General features: G+C 38.0%; 1 protein-coding gene and 1 pseudogene across 9 annotated transcripts in view; one reads left to right on the forward strand and one right to left on the reverse strand.

Moving 5' to 3' along the window:
* The window catches only part of Atxn2 (ataxin 2), an 84,162-nt gene that overhangs the window by 42,931 nt on the left and 17,996 nt on the right, over positions 1-23,235 (forward strand). For 6 of the 9 annotated variants that reach the window (XM_033762436.1, XM_033762433.1, XM_033762435.1 and 3 more), the window contains 7 exons: positions 2,358-2,555; positions 3,069-3,176; positions 3,431-3,501; positions 14,510-14,814; positions 15,763-15,826; positions 16,720-16,872; positions 17,346-17,412. In XM_033762436.1, the coding sequence (XP_033618327.1) occupies positions 2,358-2,555; positions 3,069-3,176; positions 3,431-3,501; positions 14,510-14,814; positions 15,763-15,826; positions 16,720-16,872; positions 17,346-17,412 (966 nt within the window). The remainder of the gene's footprint in view (positions 1-2,357; positions 2,556-3,068; positions 3,177-3,430; positions 3,502-14,509; positions 14,815-15,762; positions 15,827-16,719; positions 16,873-17,345; positions 17,413-23,235) is intronic. The other 3 variants (XM_033762434.1, XM_019204551.2, XM_019204553.2) reach the window with 1 other exon arrangement.
* LOC109117414 lies at positions 9,234-10,673 on the reverse strand (annotated as a pseudogene).

The following is a 23,235-nucleotide window of genomic DNA, read 5'->3' on the forward strand; positions in this document are numbered from 1 at the left end:
CCACCCAGCTATTTATTTCCCTTATAAGAAATGTCAAACACAAGTGAGAGGCCCAACTTTAATCTGTGATTAGCCTGGGAAATGTGCTGATAGTCAGCAGTTACAAAAAAATTTAAAAATTACATTTTGACAAGATTTTTTACAGTTCAGCTGAGATTGCTTTGGCTACTTTGTCAGTCAATCTTTAATGCTTGGTTCCTGTGGTAACTGGAGAGCTAGAATATGCAATGATTGCTTTTCTTTTTTAGTGTTAATCTATCTTACTCTGTCATAGAAACTTTAACAGAAAAAGGTCTTCAAATCTTAAACATAACACCCAGTGCTGTTAATGTCTGGTTTTGTTACTGGGAATCAAACAGAGGGCGTTGCACTTGCCAGGCAGGCGCTATGCAGCTGAGCCACATCCCTGGCACCTGTTAGTGTCTGTTTTTATTTCGCATCCATTACCAGGTATGGAGGCACACAACCTGAGTTCACAGTCAGCCTGAACTACATAACAAGAGTCTATCTCAAAAAAGGAAAGTAATTTGCTGAGCTTTGTGAGGTAAAACACTCACATAATTGTACTGTAAATTCCTTTGTTGGTCTTCAATGAAGATTAACAAGAAAGTAGAAATTTTAAAAATGTTTTGCTGCAGTAGTAATCCTTTGTGCCAGGGATTTGGCTCAGTGGTTCTGCTGCCTGCCTCACAAGCGCAAGGTCCTGAATTCAATGCCCAGTACCAAAAAAAACAAAAGTAATCCTTTGACATTACTCAGATGGTCTGGAAATGAACTTTGAGAACAGTATCATTACAAGCAAGAGAATAAAAACATAATGGTTATAAAAAACAAATACATTGCTAGAGATCCACCAAGGATATTCTGTCTGGGGTGCTGTAATTCCAGCACTCGGGAGGCTGCGGCAGGAAGATTGCTGTAGGTTTGAAGTCAGTTTAGACTATTTAGTGAGACCCTGCCTCAAATCCCCTCCTATAAAAAAAAAGAATAGCATTACAAGTTTGTTCTTTATACTGACTAGGGAGAAATGACAGATGAATAATAATTTCCTTCCATTGTTCTTGTATCTTAAAATAACTACGAAATAGACTGAAATAAGTTGAACCATTTTCGATAAACCTTGAATCTGAGCTCTACAAATTAGCTTACAATGGAATATGAATTCTGTTAGATACTTATTTTGAAATCACATGTAATAGCAACCATTTTGTACTATTTTCCTGCATTATCAAGAACTTTTTGCTAAATTGGGTCCTGATTTCCTTAGTTTACTGTGCAGTGAATCTTGATGTTGAAAGAAGGAGCACAAACCAGGTGTGGAGGCACATGCCTATAATCCGAACAGTCAAAAAGTGAAGCAGGAGGATCGCTGTGACTTCAAGGCTAGCCTGGGCTACATAGTGAGTTTAGGACCAGCCTAAACTAGATAGCCAGACCTTGTCTTTTAAAAATTAAAAAGAAAGAGCACATAGGATGGTCTATAAACTGCAGTCTGTTAGTGTATTAATAGAAAAAGAAAGGAGTAATCTTAACATTTTAGGGATCTCTTCTACCTTTGGTGGAGGGGGTTCTGGTGATCGAATTCAGGCCCTTGTGTTTGCGAGGCAGGTGGTGGAACCACTGAGCCAAATCTCCAGACCTCTTCTAGCTTTTTAAAAGAAATAATTAACTTTTTAGTACAAAATGTCTTTGTCTTTTCCTTTTTCTTTTGGTACCAGGGATCAAACTCAGGCCCTTAGGTTTGCAAGGCAGGCAGCGGAACCACTGAGCTAAATCCCCAGCCCAAAATGATCACCTTGTATTCTTTGTTTTGTTTTGTTTTGTTTTGCTTTTGTACTGGGGATCGAACTCAGGACCTTGCACATGCGAGGCAGGCAGTAGAACCACTGAGCTAAATCCCTGGCCGTGTCTTTATCTTTTTTTTTTAAATGGCATTTAATTTGTCACAGAGATCTAATATTCAACATCACTTAAAATACTCTATACAATGTGAAGCCAAGTGTGGTGGTGCATACCTATGATCTCAGCACTCAAGAAGCTGAGGCAGAACGATTGAGTTCAAGGCCAGCCTGAATTACTACCTAGGTGAGACCCTCCTTGTCTCAAAATGCCCTCACCCAATAAATAAATAAAGTTAATACGATTACTTAGGAGGGAAAATTAAAATTGTCTGGAGGTGTTTAGTAATTGATGTCTTTTTCAGATACTTATGTTCTCAATTACTACCACTGTTCATAAGATTTGAAAAAGAAAACAGGGTCATGGGATAAAAGTTTACCTAGGTCTTTAGAGAAGCCTCTTTGAGGAAGTGACATTTGAGCCAAGAATGTAATCAGTAATGTTTCTCTTACTTCTAGTTCCAAGATTATCTCCCAAAACTCATAGACCTCGGTCTCCCAGACAGAACAGTATTGGAAGTACTGCCAGTGGGTCAGTTCTTGCTTCTCCCCAAGCTGGTATTATTCCGGCTGAAGCTGTTGCCATGCCTATTCCAGCTGCATCTCCTACACCTGCAAGTCCTGCATCCAACAGAGCTGTGACCCCGTCTATTGAGGGTACGTGAGAGAAGGATTCTAGAGGTTTACGTGATAACAAAAATTTCTTTTATTCTTAGATATGTATTTTGAATGCATAGATACATTTTTGTGTAAATTAAGTTAGTTGCTTACACAATATCATTGATTTCTTATATATTATTCTTTGTTTGTTTGTTTGTTAAGACAGGGTCTTGCTATGTAGTTGAAACTGACCTGGAACTCACTGTGTAGTCCAGGCTGGTCTCGAACTCACAGCGATCCTCCTTCCTCAGCCTCCCGAGTGCTGGGATTACAGGCGTGTGCCACCATGCCCAGCTCCTATATTATTCTTTAATATCTGGTATTATGAAAGTTAAATTTCCCTGGCCACTAAATACCTATAATAATATAATTAGTAGTATTTCATAGGTTGCCTGCAAAGGAGAAAAGCCTATTAAGTTTTTCTAAAAAGATAGGAAATAAAAATTGCTGGCTTTTTTTCTCTTCACTTTACTTTCTAACAATCTCATTATGATTTTTTTTCTTTTCTAGCTAAAGAGTCCAGACTTCAGGATCAGAGGCAGAATTCTCCTGCAGGGAATAAAGAAAATATTAAACCCAGTGAGACATCACCTCCCTTCTCAAAAGCTGAAAATAAAGGTTAGAATTTTAAAAATTCAGACATAACTGTAGAAATGGGAAGGAATATGTCTAATTTTGTGCTCTACACAGAATATTTTTGTTCAGTTTTTCCTGGTGTTTTGTGTATGTAAACATATAGTTTGATAAACCCTACTATGCAAAATTAATACTTGACATTGTTATACTTTTGATGGTAGCGCTTATTGTCATTTCTAACATCTTATACTAAAAGAATTTTTAAGTTTTATATCTAATGATTCTTGGTTTTACAGGTATATCACCAGTTGTTTCTGAACATAGAAAACAGATTGATGATTTAAAGAAATTTAAGAATGATTTTAGGGTAAGTGTTATATTGACTAATGAATGAATTAGAATTTTTAAAAATAAGTGACAAGCTGAGTACAGCTAGCTATTCAGGAGGCTGAAGCAGGAGAATCATGAGTTAAAGGCCAGCCTGGGTGACTTATTAAGACTCTGTGTTGGAATTTAAATATACAGGATCAGGAAATGTAGCTCAGTGTCCAAGGGCCCCTGTGTTCAATCTCCAGTACAACAAAAGAATAATGAAAAACAAAAAAATAAATGTAACATGGCTGAGATTTAGCTCATTGGTACCACCACCTGCCTTACAAGTGCAAGGTCCAGAGTTCCATCCCTGGTACCCCCCCCCCCAAAAAGTAATAAATCATTAACCATTTTTAGATCATCAGTTTATAACGGTGCATTATGCAAATACTCAAAAATATCAAAGATTGGCTGGGTGTGGTGGCACATGCCTGTAATTCCAGCACTCGGGAGGCTGAGCCAGGAAGATCGCTGTGAGTTCAAGATCAGCCTGGGCTACATAGTGAGTTCCAGGTGAGTCTCAACTACATAGTGAGACCCTGTCTCAACAAACCAAAAACAAAAACAAACAAACAAAAAAAAAGACAAAGATTGTGAGATTTGGTAAGAACTATACAGGTATCATATAGCTGGGCATGGTAGCATACGCCTATAGTCCCAGCACTCTGAGAGGCTGAGGAAGGTGGATCCTGCAAGTTCAAGACCAGATTACACTACAAAGGGAGACCTGTCTCAGAAAAAAAGAAGGTATAATCTTGACATTTGAAGCCATGATAAAACATAACTTATGCTTTGGTGCTCATTTGATTACCTTGATTAGTCTGGCCAAAATTTGGTAAAGTAAGGCCAAGTTGTTAATTGTCTGGTGTGGGCTATACTAGAGCTTGGTGTTCTGAGGAAATTTCCACTTTGTGAATAAATGTATTAATTGTGGTAGAAATCTTTCATGTATTTATCTTTTGCAGTGCTGGAGATCAAACCAAGCATTCTAGGCAAGTGCCGTACATTGAACTATGTCTGTAGCCCCTCTGGCAAAAATCTTGGTATAATATTTCTCTATTTTACCACAGGCTTTTCTGAACATACCTTGAACTCTGCTTGTTCACTATTTCATTCTTTTTCATGAAATGTATTATACTATAGATATCAAGGTCGATTGTGAGACTAATTCAAGAAATCTTTTGGGATAGGGATTTATCTCTCAGTGGTAGAGTACTTACCTAGCAATGTGAAGGGCCTGGTTTTGATTCCCAGCAAAAAAAAAAAAAAAAAAAAAATCTTGAAACTTACCTCATTAGAGGAGGGAGACAGATACGATTATCAGCCTTAAAAATAAATGAATGGATTAAAAGATGAATGAATCAGAGGCATGAAACAGTATTTTCTCAGCCTATGTTCTAGGTCTCTACATTTTTTTCTAGCATTTGTTAATTCTTTTTTCTAATCATTTCATTCTTACTGACAAAATCCAGTAATGTATAACAACATTATTTCATACTTTATCATATCTATTCAGCTTCAGTGTTGTTAGTAGTTGTTAATTTAAATCTTAATTTGGTAAGCAGTGATTAATACAGACAATGCAAAGAATAATAAGTAAGTGGCCATATGCCCACTACTCAGCTTAGTAAGTCGAGCCTTTCAGCATAAGATTTGTGTACTTGCCCTGCTCATCTGCTTCCTTCTTCTCCCTTCCTTGGGGAAGCTTTCTTTTCTGTGCAGTTCTTTCTACTCAACTGCATATTAAAAGCTCCCTAATAGATCATACTGTTGTGCATAATTTTATACTTGTTATAAATGATGTTATGCTATAGATACTCTTGCCCATTTTAATTTTTTTCTTCAGCATTATTTGTTTTGTAACCGTTTAGTGCCTGTTTATAGTACACTGGCATCAATTTTTTTGAGGGAGTACCAGGGCTTGAACTCAGAACCTTGCACTTGCGAGGCAGGTGGCAGAACCACTGAGCTAAATCCCTGGCCCTGGCATTAAATGTTAAGAAAGATTTTTACATTGTAGCATTGAGTATTTTTGTACCAGCTTTATTAAGATATAACGTAGGTATCATATAATTCAACCCTTTAAAGTAGGCAATTAAGTGATTTTTAGTGTATTTGCAGTGTTGTGTACAGCTATCACCATAGCTGATTTCAGGATATATTCATCATGTTCTAAAAGAAACCCAATACACCCTTAATAGTTACTATTTGTCTTTGTGCCCCCCCACATTTGGTACCAGGGATCAAACTCAGGTCCTTCTGGGCAGCAGAACCACTGAGCTAAATCCCCAGCCCTGCCTTTGCCCCTTTCTACTTCCCCTGCCTGCAACCACAATCTGATTTCTGTCTCTATTGATTTGTGTATTCCAGTCATTACATGTAAATGGAATCATGCAACATGTGGCCTTTTATGTCTGCCTCTTTCACATAGCAATGTTTTTCCAAGGTTTGTCTGTACTGGTTTATGCTATTTCATTCCAGTTTTTGGCTGAATACTTTCCTACTTCTGAGTAATGCCACATTTTGTCTATTCATCAGTTGGTCCCTGAGTTATTCTCATAATATTTTAGAATTGTAAAGTTTGTCCAAACATTAGTGTCCAGTTTTTATGTGTGGACATAGGTTTTTTTTGTTGTTGTTGTTGTTGGGTTTTTTTTTTGTATCAGGTATCAAACTTGAGTCCTCGTGCTTACAAGGTAGGCAGCGGTACCACTGAGCTAAATCCCCGGCCTGGGCATAATGTTTTAATTTCTCTTGTATATGTACCTTCCAGTGGAATTTTTAGGTCATGTGGTAATTCTTGTGTTAAACCTTTTGAGGAACAGCAAAGTGTTTTGCTAGGGAAACTGTTTTACATTCCTTCCCAGCAGTTTATGAGGATTTTTATTTCTTTACTTCCTGGCCGGCTTTTTTTTTTTTTTTTTATTTCAAATTTTTTCTTTTCTTTTCTTTTGGTACTGGGGATTGGACTTGGGACCTTGCACTTGCAAGGCAGGCAGAGGCACTGCTGAGCTAAATCTCCAGCCCAAGAACCCGGTTTGTTATGGACCACTTCCATTCTTTACTTGAAATATAATCAAATCAATAAAACTATTTCATTTCCACATCAAATACAAGTTAGTGAAAGAAGTCCTCAAAGTAGCACTGTGTATGAGCTACAATAGTACCTTAACTATTTTAATATTATGAGTCTAGATTTTCCAGGATGTAAACAGCACTAGATTGGTCTTTTACCAACACATGAAAACAGTGTACCATCAGCAGGTACATGAATTGTAGTCGGTAATTTAAAAACAAAACAAAACAAAAAACTCATGGCTGGGCGTGGTGGAGCAGGCCTGTAATCCCAGCACTCGGGAGGCTGAGACAGGAAGATTGGTGTGAGTTTGAGACCAACCTGGGCTACATACAAAGTGAGTTCCAGGTCAGTCTCAACTACATAGTGAAACCTTGTCTCAAAAAACAAACAAACAAAAACCAAAAACAACTCTTAATCCATATTTGATAGAGGAGATTATTTTTGAGTTGCACATCCCTTTCAAAACCTGTATCATGTGAAAAGTTCAGAAATTCTTTGTAAAATCACACACAGGAATGGATGGATGGATTAATTGATTGATTGATTGATTTATATTTTTAAAAATTATTTAGGTACCCGGGATCAAACTCAGGACCTTGCACTTGGGAGGCAGGCGGTAGTATGCATTGTAAATTTAGCAAAATTCTTTTAGGTGTACAGCATAAATACTCTAGGTTTAGGTTACTGAGAAAAACAAATACCAAATAAATTCTTCAAGATGGATGTTTTCTTCTGAGTTATTAAAAACCAGCCCTTAAATTGGGTGTAGTGGCACATGCCTGTAATCCCAGCACTCGGGAGGCTGAGGCAGGAGGATCGCTGTGAGTTCAAGACCAGCCTGGGCTACATAGTGAGTTCCAGGTCAGTCTCAACTACATAGTAAGACCCTGTCTCAAAAAACCAAAAATAAATAAATGAATAAATAAATAAACAAACCAGCCCTTGGTCTTAGATGCATTCCACTTAGGTAAGTGCATAGAAATCCCATAGTATAAGAAACAGGAACCACCTCAGTGCACTATAATAATGTTTATAGTATCTCATATTTTGAATTCAAAGGTTTGCATACTTCGAAAAGAAAATTAGTTAAAAGTGAAATTTTAAAAGATCTTGTGCACTGTTTTCCAATACTGAAAAGGTCTCTGGAGACCAACATAGTAAAAAGTTCTACAAGCTACATGATGGATCTTCTTTAAAATGGCATATGATTTCAATATAGCTAGTGGGGTTTCACTAACCCAGTTTTATTAGAAAAGCTGATAAACTAAGGAAGGTTAAACCTAAATTCCCAATTATAAGTGAAAACAAAAATAACCACCAACCAAAACTGCCCACACGATACAACCTTAATACAAAGTGAGGATATAACACTCCTGCTGCATGGAATTATTATATTTCTCATGGTTGCTCTCTTCCATGCAGAAAGTAGAGACCATCTTTTTTTTTTTTCTCCCAGTACTACACTGAGAATTGAACCCACTGACTTTGCACTGAGCTTTACCCCCAGCCCTTAAGTGTGTGGTTTTGGTTTTTGTTTTGGGTACTGGGGATCAAACTCAAGTCCTTGTGCTTGCGAGGCAGGGTGGAACCACTGAGCCAAATCCCTGGCCCCAGTTAAATGTTTATAAAGCATTCACTTCTGCAGCTATATGCTGACTTCTGAAAATAACATTTTTAAACATAATCTTTTTGCTTCATAAAAGTAGCCTACGTACATATAGTTGAAACAGTCTTTTCTTGTTTGGAAAGTTTTCTATGGACAGTAATTAAAAAACCTCAACAAATGCTTCCCCAGCCCATATGTTTATGATATTTCTGATGGCAAAGTAAAATTATAAAAACAAAGTAATGATAACAAAATTAATATAAAATAGCCACCTGCTCCTAAATGTGGGGGGGCACCCTGTTTTTGAATTCAAATGCAGATTTAAGCCTCCTTTAAATTGTGTCAATATCTGGGGAATATCTAGATAACTGATGTGACTGAATATAGAAAATACAGAGAGATTCTGCTCAGTCAGTATGCTAGTCAGAAGTTAGGTGTTAATCACAATCTGTAACAAATACCAGGCAAATGGCTTATTCAAAACACCCATTTAAAATAAGAACTAAGACATGTCATGTAAAGGTACAAGATCTCTCAATGATGAATGTAACTGTATTGTATACCAAAAATGTACCAATGAAAAATATTTTTAAAATAAAAATTCAGTTAATTCACAAAATAAAAAATACCCATTTAACTATGGGGAGTGATCAGAGTAAGAAGAGCAGTAATGCATTTTGAAATACACATGGTCTTCTACCCCTTAGCTCCAGCACATCAAAAGAATGAAGTGGGCTTAACATTTCACATAAAATAATTCAGCATTAAATTTTTAGAGAAACAAATACCTTAGAACCAAATCAAACTGTCTTAATAAGTTACAGTCATGTTAATGAAAACTTCTTCTTGGAGGAAGTTCTTCTGTGGCCAAAATCCAAACTGTAGGATAGTCTTTGGAAAAATTGGAATGTTAAAATGTTGGGTTCAATTAAGATATCATCAGTGTCAAGCCAGGGATTTAGCTCAGTGGTGCTGCCGCCTACTTTGCAAGTGCAGGGATCCGAGTTCGATCCCTGGTAACAAAAAAAAAAAAGATATCAGTGTCTTCATCATCATCTTCATTGTCATCAAACAATTTCATCATCATTTCCAGGACCAAATACATCAGTTTCACTGATCTTACAATACTCAAGAAGCTCACCACACGCTCAGACTTATTGCTTCATCCACACTGTATTGTAGAGTCACATCAGCTTTGTTACCTGATAGTCTTGGAGAGCAACCAGTAAGGTATCTAAGGTATTTATCCAAACCTTTTTTCTCAACTTCCCTCTGACGTGACATACTGCCTCTTTATACCATCAAAGAACATCACTTCTAATTCTTCATTTCCAAACATCTTGATTACCTGAGTATATTCTTGCCCATCCTCTTTGAGCACCAATTCTCTTTTTTTCAGATTTATTCTCATTCTTAGCTCTGAGTCTGTTGTTACCTCCTTTGCTTTTTCTTGGGCGTGGTGCTTATGGCAGCCACATGGCTTCTCTTCTTTCAGGGTGACCACAGTCTCAGTAACTCCTCCTCGGGGCTTGAGGGGTGGGAAGGGCACTGCGAAGGAGCGTGTGGGACTAGGCTGGTTGGTGCTCGAGAGTAGTGTGTATGGGAGACTCACAACTGAGCTCTTCCGAGGTCTGATTGCTCTCATGCTCACGCTCAACAACAGCCAGGCATTTGTGATTATATGTCTTTTATTTATTGCGGTTATTCTTATGGATGTGAAGTGTCTTACTGTGGTTTTGCTTTTTTTTTAACTGTGTGACTGGAGATTGAATCCAGGAGCTTGCACATGCAAGCTATGTGTTCTGCCACTGAGCTACATTTTTTATTTTTTAGTTTGAGTCAAGATCTTACTACGTTGCCCAGGCCAACATGGAAAACTTGTAATATTTCTCCTTTGACCTTTGAACTAGCTGGGATTACAGGAACAAGCCACCAGGTCTGGCTTACTGTAGTTTACATATGCAGCCCTTTCATGGCTAATGGTTTTGAACATAAAAAGTATTGGCCATTTATATCTTGTCTGGATTACTGTCCATGTTATGTTTTAAAAATTGGGTTGTCTTTTTATTGAGTTGTTATAGTTCTTTGTGTATTCTGGGTTCAAGTCTCTTATCATACATACATTTCAGAGCTGGGCGTGGTGGCGCACACCTGTAATCCCAGCATTCGGGAGGCAGAGGCAGGAGGATCACTGTGAGTTCAAGACCAGCCTGGGCTACATAGTGAGATCCAGGTCAGTCTCAACTACATAGTGAGACCCTTTCTCAAAAAACTTTTAAAAAAAAGAAAGAAAGAAAGAAAGAAAGAAAACATACATACATTTTGCAATTTTTTTTCTGAAGTCCAATGTGGTTTTTTGTTTTGTTTTGTTTTTGCTATTGCTTGTGTTTTTGGTGTCATACCTAAGAAATCATTGTCTGATTCATAGTAATGAAGACTTACACTTTTTCTTTTGAGAGTTACCTTCAAGGCTGTGATCCATTTTGAGTCATATGTATACTGTGTATATGTGTGATTATATTATAATATGATGCACATACCCTATGAAAGATGTGTAAATTCTTTTTGCATGTAGATAGCAGTTAGATGAGCATCTTTTTTTTTTTTTTTTTTTTTTGGTACGGGGGATTGACCTCAGGACTTTGCGCTTGCAAGGCAGGCGTGGTGCCACTGAGCTAAATCACCAGCTCTGAGCATCATTTATTGAAAATACGTTTTGTAGGGCCAAAGATTTGGCTCAGTGGTTCCACTGCCTGCCTTGCAAGCACAAGGACCCCAGTTTGATCCCCAGTACCAAAAAAAAGAAAGAAAGAAAGAGAAGACTTCTTGCTAGCCATGGTGGCACATCCCTGTGATCCTAGCACTTGGAGGCTGAGGCAGGAGAATTGTTGCAAATTCGAGGCAGACCAAGCTGGCCTAATAGTAAGTTTAAGGTGAGCCTGAAATTCATAGCAAGACCCTATCACAAAACAAACAAAAAGCCCTTTTTTTCCCCTGTTGAATTATCTTCACATTCTTTTGGGGGTTTTTGTTTTTTTGAGGCAGGGCCTCACCCTATAATACAGACTGGCCTTGAACTTTATTAATGTACCCCAGACTAGCCTGGAACTTGCAGTGATCTTCCTGCTTCAGCTTCCTAAGTGCTGGAATTACAGGGGTATGTGACTCTGCCCAGCAATCTTTGTGTTCTTTGTTGAAAGTCAATTAACTACAAATGTGGGAGTTTATTACTAGTCTCTTGAGTTTCTCCATTTATCTGTGTATCTTACCTCTGGGCCAACATTGATGACATTGGATGATACAGGACCTCCAAATGATATGAGAAGTATTATAACTCCCAACCTGCTAGATGATCTGATATGCCAAGTTCATGTTCTCTAAAACTGAAGAATGAATTCTAGGAACAACAGTTTCCTAAGAGTAGGAAATATTTATTGAGGGAGAGAGAAGATAGCTCCTACCTGAGAAAGTCAGGAGGGGACCCAGAAAGTGGGTTGCTCGTGAGCCTGCTTCTCAAGTAAGTTTTATAGAACAAAATCATGATGATTTTGCCCATAAGGTGGGAAAAACCTATGGTCAGCCAGGCCAGGGATTTAGCTCAGTGGTTCTTCTGCCTACCTTGCAAGTGCAAGGACCTGAGTTTGATCCCAGTACCAAAAAATAAAAATTATGGTCAACTAATAAGATTACAAGTGTAGTCACTTAATACTGATCCAGTGGGGAAGCAAGTCATGTAGCACGTGTACGGAAAGAACAAAGACCTTTCCTGGAGGAGATGGTTCAGGAGGTTGTGATTCTCCACCCATCGTAGCTAATGCCTATTTAGAGTATCGATCATTATTGTTTATCCCTCGTGGAGATACGTAGTTGTAGTCATTCCATCTTTATATTGAGGCTGGTCTTCGACAAATGCATCTCCAACCACAATTGTAATATGTTTTTCTGCCATGACTTCCCCAGGAACTCATATTTTTAACTGTGGCAGGTGTTTCCAAAAGCATGAGTTACAGTTGATTTCACCTCTTGCAGTCATGTTTAGACAAGGAAGCATTGCTAACAAAACCAATTAAGATAGCTAAACCACTGCTTTCTAATTCTTTGAAAAAGAGTGAGGAAAATGGATCACAGGGCAAATTGGAGAGCTTCTCAGCCTGCAAAAGAGATGAGCTCTAGAGACAGATAAGAGTCAAATAAATGGCTTGGAGAAATCCCACCCAAGGCCCAAGGACAGAGAAGCCTCTAAGACATTTGTGCTGTCTACCTAATCACCTAGGCCAACTTCCTTAGCAGCAAAAACAAGGCTAAATTTTACACAAAATCCATTCTAAAATTTCTGTCTCTGCTCACAGGTTAGACGTACACCCATTGCCTAGCAACCACAATTCACATGTTAGTAAAAGCACATCCGTTTCCTTACATGCACATGAAAGAGGAAAAAGGCTGACTAAACTCCCTTTTAAAATCCCAGTTAGCATATACAAGCCACAAGTGTAAATTGTTATCTGATAGCCCTTCTCCTAACAGTTGTGGCAAGCTGCCTCAGCCTGAGCTGTGGGGTAGGGGGCAATTTAGCTGCAAGGTGGTTTCAGCTAATCTAGGAGTTCTAAAGTTAATTCTCAATGAGTAGGAGAAAAATTTAGGAGGGTTTTCTAACTTACTAGCAGAGAGAAAAGTCCAAACCTGTAGCTCAACTCTTAAAAGGCTTAAGAGAGTGTTCTAACAGTGTCTCTGGTCTTTCTTGGACAGAGGATAACAGAAGATCATTGAGAGAATGACCTCTCACCTCACTGAGGTAGGGATGATAGATAAATGGAGACTTCTCTACTGGTTACCCAGTCTGCCTATTGAGACCCAGCTTCAAGTGAGGAACCTTTGGAACCAGAGAGTCACGCTGGCCATACCACTCAGTTGTCCTCTCTGCTTTCACTAGTTCTGTATAACCTGAGATTTGTCTGTGGAAAGGAATCTACCAACATTCAGTTGGTTTCAAAAGGATTGGTCAAAAGGTGCCTTCCCTACCCTTTCCCCTTCTTCCTTTTTCTTTTCTTTGTGTGTGTGTGTGTGTGTGTGTGTGTGTGTGTGTGTGTGCGCGCGCGCGCGCCAGTGGTATTCAAGCAGGGGCACCCTATCTCTGAGCCACATCACCAACACGTTTAGTATATATTTTCAAATTTTGAGACAGGAGATCTCACTAAGTTAGTTACCCAGGCAGTACTCAAATTTGCAGTCCTCTTGCTTCAGTCTTCTAAGTGCTGGGATCATAGGTGTGCACCATTATGCCTGGCTTGATCTTTTTCTTCCCAATTTCTGTAACCTGTCCCTGTTTTCTCTCTTTTGTGGAAGATGATATCTCAGATCATCTTCAGTCATTGGTAGCATTTATTTTCTTCTGGCTTGTAAACTTTAAAACCCTTAATTATTTTAAGAGTGCTTTCTAAAAGCTCTTGACAGTCCCAGCCTTCTTTACTTTGGAGTTTAGAAGACCTCACTGACCAGCACTCTTATCACATTACCCTCTGTGTCCATCTCCTGGCCTGTCCAAGCCTGCTGTGCTCCTGCTGTAGCCTCTGAGTGGTGTCCATACCTCCACTTGCCTCCCTCCAGGTTATCTCTGCAGAGCTGCACTGTTCCTCTTCCTGAACTGCAAAGTGCTCATTACTATTCCCTGCTTAAAATTCCTCAGTGACTTTCCATGACCCTGAATATTTGACTCAATCCTCAGCATGACCTAGAAACTCCTTTATCATCTGGTACATCCTGAGCCAGTTTGTCATTTCTGCATCTGTGGTGCCTGTGAGTACCACCCTTTAGCCACTAGAGCATTCCTTTTTTGTGATGGAGCTGTCTTTCCCTTTTCCTTTGGATTTTTAAACATGCAGCTTCTCTTGTTTACATTGTTCCCTTTTCTAAACTCATCTCCTAGAGATTGTTCACACCTTAGACTTGATGACAATTCCATTGAGAAGCCTTCCCTTCCTATGGGCTCCCGTAGCATTTTCCTGTGTCTGATCTTAGGCATGTGGCAAGTATAGGAAGATTAAACTACTTCACATTCTCTATAGCCAGCAAACACAATTGCTCCTGTGTAATAGGCATGCAGTAAGTATTTAGCTTTAAGATATTTGTGTCTTATATAACTGTATTGTACAGACGCTGTATTATTGTTGACTTGTAATAAAAGCATTACTCTTAAAATATGGAAAATAGCCTTACTCAAAATACTTTATGTTCACAGATAATATTACTTTGTTTGTACTCATAGAAAAGATTGATTAGAGTTATTTAAAATATTTAAGTGTGATTATTTCCTTTATTTAGTTACAGCCAAGTTCCACTTCTGAATCTATGGATCAAGTACTAAACAAAAATAGAGAGGGAGAAAAATCAAGAGATTTGATCAAAGAGAAAATTGAATCAAGTGCTAAAGATTCTTTCATTGAAAATAGCAGCAGCAACTGCACCAGTGGCAGCAGCAAGCCAAGCAGCCCCAGCATCTCCCCTTCAATACTTAGTAACACAGAGCACAAGAGGGGCCCTGAGGTCACATCCCAAGGGGTGCAGACTTCTGGTCCTGCGTGTAAACAGGAGAAGGATGATAAAGAGGAGAAGAAAGATGCAGCTGAGTGAGTAAACCTGGAATTTAACAAATCCTATTATTCAGATAACTTGTTTGTTTGTTTGGTGTATTTTATCCTTTCAGTCTTTCTGGACTTTTAGACTGTTTTATAAAATTTATTAATTTTTAAACATCTGAACTAAACCAGTGTTGTCTTAGGCAAATTAGATCACTGCACCTTCACTACTCTTCTGTTTACTCCAGTTTGGTATTACCAGGTGAGGGAACTAGGCATAAATTCTAAATACCTGTTGTTTCATGAGTTAAACGGCTTTACAAGCCAGGTGTTGTGACACGAGTAATCTCAGTATTCTGGAGGCTAAGACAGGAGGATCACTGTAAGTTTGAGGCCAGCCTGAGCTATATAGACTCTGTCTCATAAAACAAAATTATAAAACAAAGCAAAAATACCTCAGACCCTAAACGCCATTGATTTATGTGTTCTGTCAACCCACTTATCACTGAATTTTTGAAATTACAGCTTTTTAAGTTGGGAAATTGCTTATTCTTGATTTGAGGCAAAATTTTTATTACAGCTATAACTTTTCTCAAGATATATTATGTAAAAAGTATCTTGTCACATTAAAAATGATTGCAGATTATAGAATACGGATACAGTGAGCATTGCTTTTCACACAATGATATGTTTATAAGGAGCTACTACCTTTTTAGCTCACGTATTTGTTAATAGCCTATAAGACAAGCAGTTGTATACTAATAATTTGTTTTTTATTTTGTTGTTGCTTGGTCAGCTTCTTTATCCAAATAAAGGAATGGATAATGTGGTGTGCAATGTGTGCATGCATGTGTATATTTTATATAGATTAATGGTCTAGTGAGAATTGTTTATATTTGTGTGTTTACCAATTTAAAAAACAGATTAGGTATGGCAAATTTTAGGGAAACACAAAGTCCATGAAGATTTCACTGGCATTTGTATTTTTTTCTGGTTCAGGCAAGTTAGAAAGTCAACATTGAATCCCAATGCAAAGGAGTTCAACCCTCGTTCTTTTTCTCAGGTAATTTTGTTTTCTTCTAAGTATTTTAAATAATTATAATTAGTTATTGTCTACCCACTCCCATACCTTGTCTTTTAAGTTCAGTTTATGGTGCTAAAACAGTTGTGTTTCTTTTGCTCATATGGGTCACTGGTGAATATTTTTTAGCCATAAAAAAGATTCTTGCTAGGTGTGGTGGGCCACTCCTATAGTCCCAGCACTTGGGAAGTTGGGGCAGGAGCATTGCTGGGAATTAGTCAGCCTGGACTACACTGTGAGAACCCTGTTTAAAAAAAAAAAAACCAAAAAAACTACATTCTTGGCTGGGGATTTAGCTCAGCGGCATAGTACCTGCTTGACAAGCATAAGGTCCTGAATTTGATCCCAGGTACCCCGCCAAAAAAAATTGGCCGTCAGGTTGTGTGAGGGAAAATTTTTAAATCTTTTTGACTCAGAATTTGAAGAAAATTAGCTAAGTGGCTATCAAGTTCATAGCTACACTGTTGTGTTTTTCTACTGAATTTATAAAATTTTTATTTTAAATTTAAAAACACTTTCTCTGAAGCTTAATAATAACTGCCACTATTTATAATGATTTTTTTCATTGGCAGGAATTTCCTTTAGCTCTCTACCAAAACATTTTTTTCTTTTGTTTAAACATTTATTTCCTGTGGTGTTTTTTGGTGGTTGTTGGTTTGTGTTTTCTAATTTTTAAAGTAAATAAAAATGGGCCACGTACTTAGCTCAGTGGTGCTGTGCCTGCCTTGGCAAGAGTAGCACAAGGTCCTGAGTTTGATCCACTGTACCAAAAAAAGTAAGTAAAAATTTTAAAGATTAGCAAAATCAACCTGAAAATTGCAATAATAGTTAACTTTTCACCACGAGATGGTTGAATTTAATTTTTCTTCTTGTAGCCAAAGCCTTCTACCACCCCAACTTCACCTCGTCCTCAAGCACAACCTAGCCCATCTATGGTGGGTCATCAGCCGCCAACTCCAGTTTATACTCAGCCTGTTTGTTTTGCACCAAATATGATGTATCCAGTTCCAGTGAGTCCAGGCGTCCAAGTAAGTCATGGAATTTGATGTTCATGCAGCTTCCCTGTTTGACACCAGCGTTTTTTAGAATTGCAATGATTTGAGGCATGTTCACATACAGAGATACTTGGAAAAAGGGAGGTATGCGGTGGTTTGGTCTGTTAGAATATGGACCTGTGACAGGGATTTAGCTCAGTGATTCTGCCGCTTGCCTTACAAGTGCAAGGTCCTGAGTTCAATCCCCAGTACCAATAAAAAAATAAATAAATTTTAAAAATAAGGACCTGAATCTGAGAATGTTTTCTGGTGAGAAAGATGAGTTAGATTTACTGTAACTTGTTGGAGTTTATCCTTTGCACTTGGGTGTAATTTTGTTTTTTAACTCCTAGAAGATGAGGAAACCCCAGGTCTAGAGGAGCTAGCAAGATAAAACTGACAGTGGTAGACCACCTTCTTGTTATAAGAATCTAATGTTTTTGTTTTTGTTTTTTAATTCCCTCAAGCCTTTATACCCAATACCCATGACGCCCATGCCAGTGAATCAAGCCAAGACATATAGAGCAGGTAAAGGTGAGAATAATCCTGCCTGTGTTTGCTTGTAGCCTGCATGCTGCATAAATTAAAACAATTCATTTATAATGTATATCCGTGGCTCAGCTTCAACTTTTGATTATGCTGTACGTTGAATTTTGATGACCAGTACTAAGATGTTTAGATGAATTTTTATGAACAAAAGGAGAAATGCCTTAATTGATTGTTCAGTATCTTATTTAAATATACTTATTGCATTCTGAACTTTTGGAGTCTGAAGTCTGAAATTTGTAGTTAAATTTGATAAATGAGGTTTGCTAGATTAATTTACTAGACAGACTGCTGACCTTATTTTACATTAGACTACAATTATTTCAACATTCATAATTTCTTTTGAAGCAAAGGCATTGTCAGAATCCTGCTAAAGGAATGTTTTCTCATTGTATAAACTAGTTTTCTGGACTTTTGTGTTTGAAAAAAAACACAAATCTTACCATGTTGAGAAATGCTAAAGGATTCCTTTTTACTATTCAGTTGTTGATTTAGAGCAGTTAATCATTATTTTTTTGAGAAACAAAGTAGGACTTATATCTAAAACATTTCTCAGTGCCCAATAATTATCTTTCTGACTAAATTAAGATTTCTTTCTTTTCCTTGCTTTCTTTTTTTTTTTTTTTTTTTTTTTTTTTTTTTTTTGTATTGGGGATTGAACTCAGGTCCTTGGACTTGCAAGGCAGGCCACCAAATCACTGAGCTAAATCCCTGGCCCTCTTTTCTTTTTGGAGACAGGTTCTCATCATGTAGTTCAGGTTAGCCTTGAATTCACTGTGAAGTCCTTGATCTCATGGCAGTTCTCCTGCCTCAGCCTCTCAAGTGCTAGGATTACAGGTGTGCTCCACCATACTTGGCCACATTAAGATTTCTTAGTGTTTGAAATAATTGTGGTTTTGTAGGTATTAATTAAAACTCATAATTACTTAAACTCACTGAAAAAACTACCTTAACCAAAATGTGTAGTGGATATATTGAGAAGTGGGGAGAAAATATTCACATGGGAAGAGGAAAAAGGAACAGGAACGGGGAAAAGAAGGAAAGGAAGGGCTGGGGATTTAGCTCAGTGGTTCCACCGCCTGACTCTCAAGCATAAGCATCCGAGTTCAATCCCTAGTACCAAAAAAAAAAAAAAAAAAAAAAAACCCAAAACAAAACAAACAAACAAGGAAGGGACAAGAAGAAAAGAGAATAAAAGGGAATAAAAGGGAAAAACACGGAAACAAAACTTATAAATAAGGAGGAGAAGATGGATTAAAGGGAGAGGAGGGCAATGGGGAAAAAAGGGGGACAACAAAATACATCTTGTACAGGTACAAATTCCCTATGATGAATGTGATCATTATGTATATTTAAATTGTACCAATAAAAATTATAGAAGTTTCAGGAAATGGCTGGGGATTTAGCACCACACCTGCCTCACGAGCACAAGGTCGTTAGTTCAATCCCGGGTAATGCAAAAAAAAAAAAAAAGTTGAAAAGTAAAGATTAGAGTGGAAATTAATGAAATAGAAATTTAAAAACAATAGAGAAATATTTTAAAAAGCGGGGTCATTAAAAAGATAAAATTGCCGGGTGTGGTGGCGCACACCTATAATCCCAGACTGTCTCAAAAAAACAAACAAAAAAAAGATAAAATTGACCAACCTTAGACTCTACCTTAGGTCATTTAAAATAATTCTTAGTTATAGGAATTAATCTTATCATGAGGACTTGAAGGGATTCCAGGAAGAAAAAGATTTTTCAGTGTGTCATTATTAAAATACTTCTGGTGTTTGGGAGTGTGTGGGTTTTGGGGGGGGTGGGGGGTACCAGGGATTGAACGGGTCCTTGCGCTTGCAAGGCAGGCCACTGAACAGCTGAGCTAAATCCCCGGCCCTTGTTTTCATTTTTCTAGTTCAGGCTGGCCTTTTATTCGCTATAGCCCAGACTGGCATTGAACTCCAGGTGATCCTCCTTCCTCAGCCTCCTGATTGCTGGAATTGCAGATGTGCACCCCCATGCCTAGCTTTGTTGCTGGTTTTTGTGGTTACTTAATACAGTGACAAAAGTGACTTGTGATAAAATGGAAAAGATTCCTACAATAAAAGCAGGTGTGCCAGTATATATAGCTCTCTGAAGTGAGAGCTGCATTCTGACCTCAGGAGTTTCTGTCATTTTCATAGAAATTATGTATCTTGAGGATAGTTCAGCCTGTCTTACAGAAGTGTTTCTGTTAAAACAAAACAGCAATACGGTCAGTGATACCTGCTATGAACAGGGCTAAGTACGTAGGAAGTGGTTAGATACTTGGTTTCATCATTCAGATTCTGTGATTAATAAGATTTTGCCATGTTTACTTTATGTGTCCTTTTTTCTGTGCTGAAGATTTAAAATAGACCTCAAAACCAGCCATGATCATGCACACCTGTAATCCCAGCACACTATCTGGGAGGCTGAGGAAGGTGGCTTTCAAGTTTATTAACCTAGTGAGAATTGCTCTCAAAAATTAAGAATAAAAAGGTACAAGGATACACTGGAGGGAAGGTAGCCTCTCTAATAAATAGAGCCGGGAAAATTGGATATCCATATGCAGAAGATTGAGTCTTAGACCCATAGATCTCACCACATATTAAAATAAATATAAAGGTGGGCAGGGGATTTAAGCTCAATGGTTCCACCGTTCATCTTGCAAGTACAAGGACCCGAGTTTGATCCCTGGTACAAAAAACTAAAATAAAATAAAAATAAATCTAAAGGTTAGGGCTGGGGATTTAACTCAGTGGTGCTGCTGCCTGCCTTGAAAGCACAAGGACCCGAGTTCAGTCTGCGGTACCAAAAAAAAAAAATGTAACCAGGCTTAGTGGTGCATGCCTATGATCCCAGTACTTGGGAGGCTAAGGCAGGAGGATCACTTTAGTTTTGAAGCCAGCCTGGACTAGACAGTGAGTTCCAAAAAGAAAATAGTGAAACTGTAGAAAAACAGTCTAGCTAGAAGCTGCAGTATGCCTTTACAACTCATCTCAGCTGTAACACGTTGATTCTGTGGGTGCTGTTGGTCACACAGAACATCCCTGGATAGAGTGTCTAGGGAGTAGAAGAAGCCGACTACCAGGCGGGTGTAAGCTCTATACCAGCCATCTTATTTTTATCTTCCTATAGCATGCATAAAATATTTTAAGAATTTTTATTGTCTAATAATTAGACTAAATAAAATCTAAAATTTTTCTGGAATTTTTTTTATCTTTGTATCTGTTTTACTTTTAAAAATTCTCTTAAGTACCAATTTTTAGACTGAAGAGTTGGTACTCTAGGTACAAAAGTACTATCTTCTGAACTCACTATGTGGTGACAGCAGCAGCTTGATCAATTAGCTATATAAAAATGACTGAATTTTGTGGGGGCGGGTACTTGGGATCGAACTCAGGTCCACGCACTTGTGAGGCAGGTATTGGAACCACTGAGCTAAATCCCTGGTGCTTTTTTTTTTTTTTTAAAGTTTCATGTTGTGTAGTGACTTTACATTGTGAAGTTTTTTTATTTTTGATTTTGTGGGGTTTTTTTTGTTTTTTGTTTTTGGTACCAGGGATCGAACTTGGGACCCTGCACTTGGGAGGCAGGCAGCAGAACCACTGAGCTAAATTCCCAGCCCTCATTATGAAGTTTTTAAAGACATTAACAACTTGTGGGCAGTCATACTTCATACTTTTGTTTCTTATGCCCTGTCTCCAAGCAAATCTTGGACACCATATCATTTTTCTGTCAGTTTGTTAGTGTATATCTTTAGGAGTTATTTGATTCTCTTTTTCATAAATCACATTTTCTTATTTGTTTGTTTGTTTGTTTTCAGACAGGGTCTCACTATGTAGTTGAGACTGACCTGGAACTCACTATGTAGCCCACGCTGGTCTCGAACTCCCAGTGATCCTCCTGCCTCATCCTCGCAAGTGCTGGGGTTACAGGCATGCGCCACCATGCCCAGCTATAAATCACATTTTAATTACCGTTTTCCCTTTAGTAAATCCGGCTTGCTTTTGTCCTTTACTCTTTCCTACCATATAAGTTGTGCTGATTGCATCCCTATGTAGTATTTAAAGTCATTTTCTGTATCGTATAATCCTTGTAGGCAGGTTATCATATAATGGAGGTTTATTGAGACTGGATCCGAATTTTTTAAATCAAAGGTGGGTGTACTTTGTCTTTTTTGCAATATAGGAGTGACCAATATGTTCCATTGCCTGGTCTATCCAGGATAACATTTCCCATAGCTCTTTGCTGGTAGTTTAAGCAGCTGCCTTGGTGATCATAGTGTACTATAGATCCAGTATTTCATTAGGTGATGCAAAATAGTGACATTCTCTTTCTTTCATTCCTTTACTTAGCTGGAATGTTTCTATGAAAATTGTACTTCATTTGTTTACCTTGAGGTATAACTTGTACAGGAAAGGCAACTGTTTGTTTTTTTTTTTTTTTTTTTTTTTTTTTTTTTAAGTCCCGGGGATGGAACACAGGACCTTGTGCTTGAGAGGCCGGCATCAGAACCACTGAGTTTAGTCCCTGGCCCTCTTCTTTGTTTTTTAAAGGCGGTCTTTAGAGTAACAACTTGGTTTCCCCTTCAAAGATGACCAATGTGGGGTTATCATTGCTCTTGTTTTTGGTATCTGTATTGACAAAGTTGTGCGTTTCTTCAGGTTATACTGCCACGTATTTTCTTTGTTCATGCCAACCAGGCTTTTCTGTGCCATTGTTTTCTCCTAAGTAGTTACTTTTGAAGTATTATATTGTATGTGAAAGCCGATGCAGTCTATATGTCAATTTTGTATCCTACTACTTTACTAATTTCTAATCACTTGAAATATTGGATAAAGGTATTTTAGTATTTCTCAGGTAACAGAGCCAAAAGGCATGGTTTTAAAATGTAGCCATGGATTTTTTTCTCCATGGTAATTAGATCTTTGCATAAAACCACTTCCTTGTCCTCTTGCTGTAAACTGCAGAGTTACCTTTGAGGCAGGTTATATTGAAAACATGCCAAAGACAAGGACTTAACATACACCCCAACTTTTTAGGCATGTGCTATTTACATTTGTTACTGATATTTTTTTGTATTAGGTGCTGCCATGTCCTATAAACTAGGATGCCTAGCATCATTCTTGGCCTCTATTCATTAGAACCTAGAGGTACCATCACCCATCCCTCACTTGGGACAACTGAAAATGTCTCCAGACATTGCCAGATGTCCCCTGAAAGACAGGATTTCTTCAAGGTGAGAACCACTGACACAAGAAAGGGCAAAAGTATACTTTATCTAAACTATAAGATTAAGGTAAGGGCTGGGAATTTAGCTCAGTGCCAGTGTGCCTGCCTTGCAAGCTCAAAGTCCTGAGCTTGATCTCTGGTACCAAAAAAGAAAAAAATTAAGGTAAATTTACTTTCACTGGAGGAAAGATAGTGTCTTTAGTAAATGGTGCTGGGGAAACTGGCTTTCTATAAGCTGAAGATTAAAACTAGAACTATATTCTCACAGTGTACTAAACTTAAATTGAAATGGGTCAAACAGCTAAATATTAAAACGGAGACACTATATCTGCTGGAAGATAGAATGGATAGAACTCTTGAAGACATTGGTGTAGGCAAAGTCTTTATGAACAAAACTATGATTTCACAGGAAATACTAGGAAAAATCAACAACTGGGATCTCATTTCCTTATAAAGCTTTTGGACAGCAAAATAAATCACCACCGGTGTGAAGAGACAACCCACAGTGTGGGAAAAAATTTTTGCCAGCTATTCCTCAGACAAAGGACTACTATTGAGAACATATAAAGAACT

The sequence above is a fragment of the Fukomys damarensis genome, unplaced genomic scaffold, assembly GCF_012274545.1.
Source record: "Fukomys damarensis isolate Sample0158 unplaced genomic scaffold, DMR_v1.0_HiC HiC_scaffold_12, whole genome shotgun sequence".
NCBI classification, from domain to species: Eukaryota; Metazoa; Chordata; class Mammalia; order Rodentia; family Bathyergidae; genus Fukomys; species Fukomys damarensis.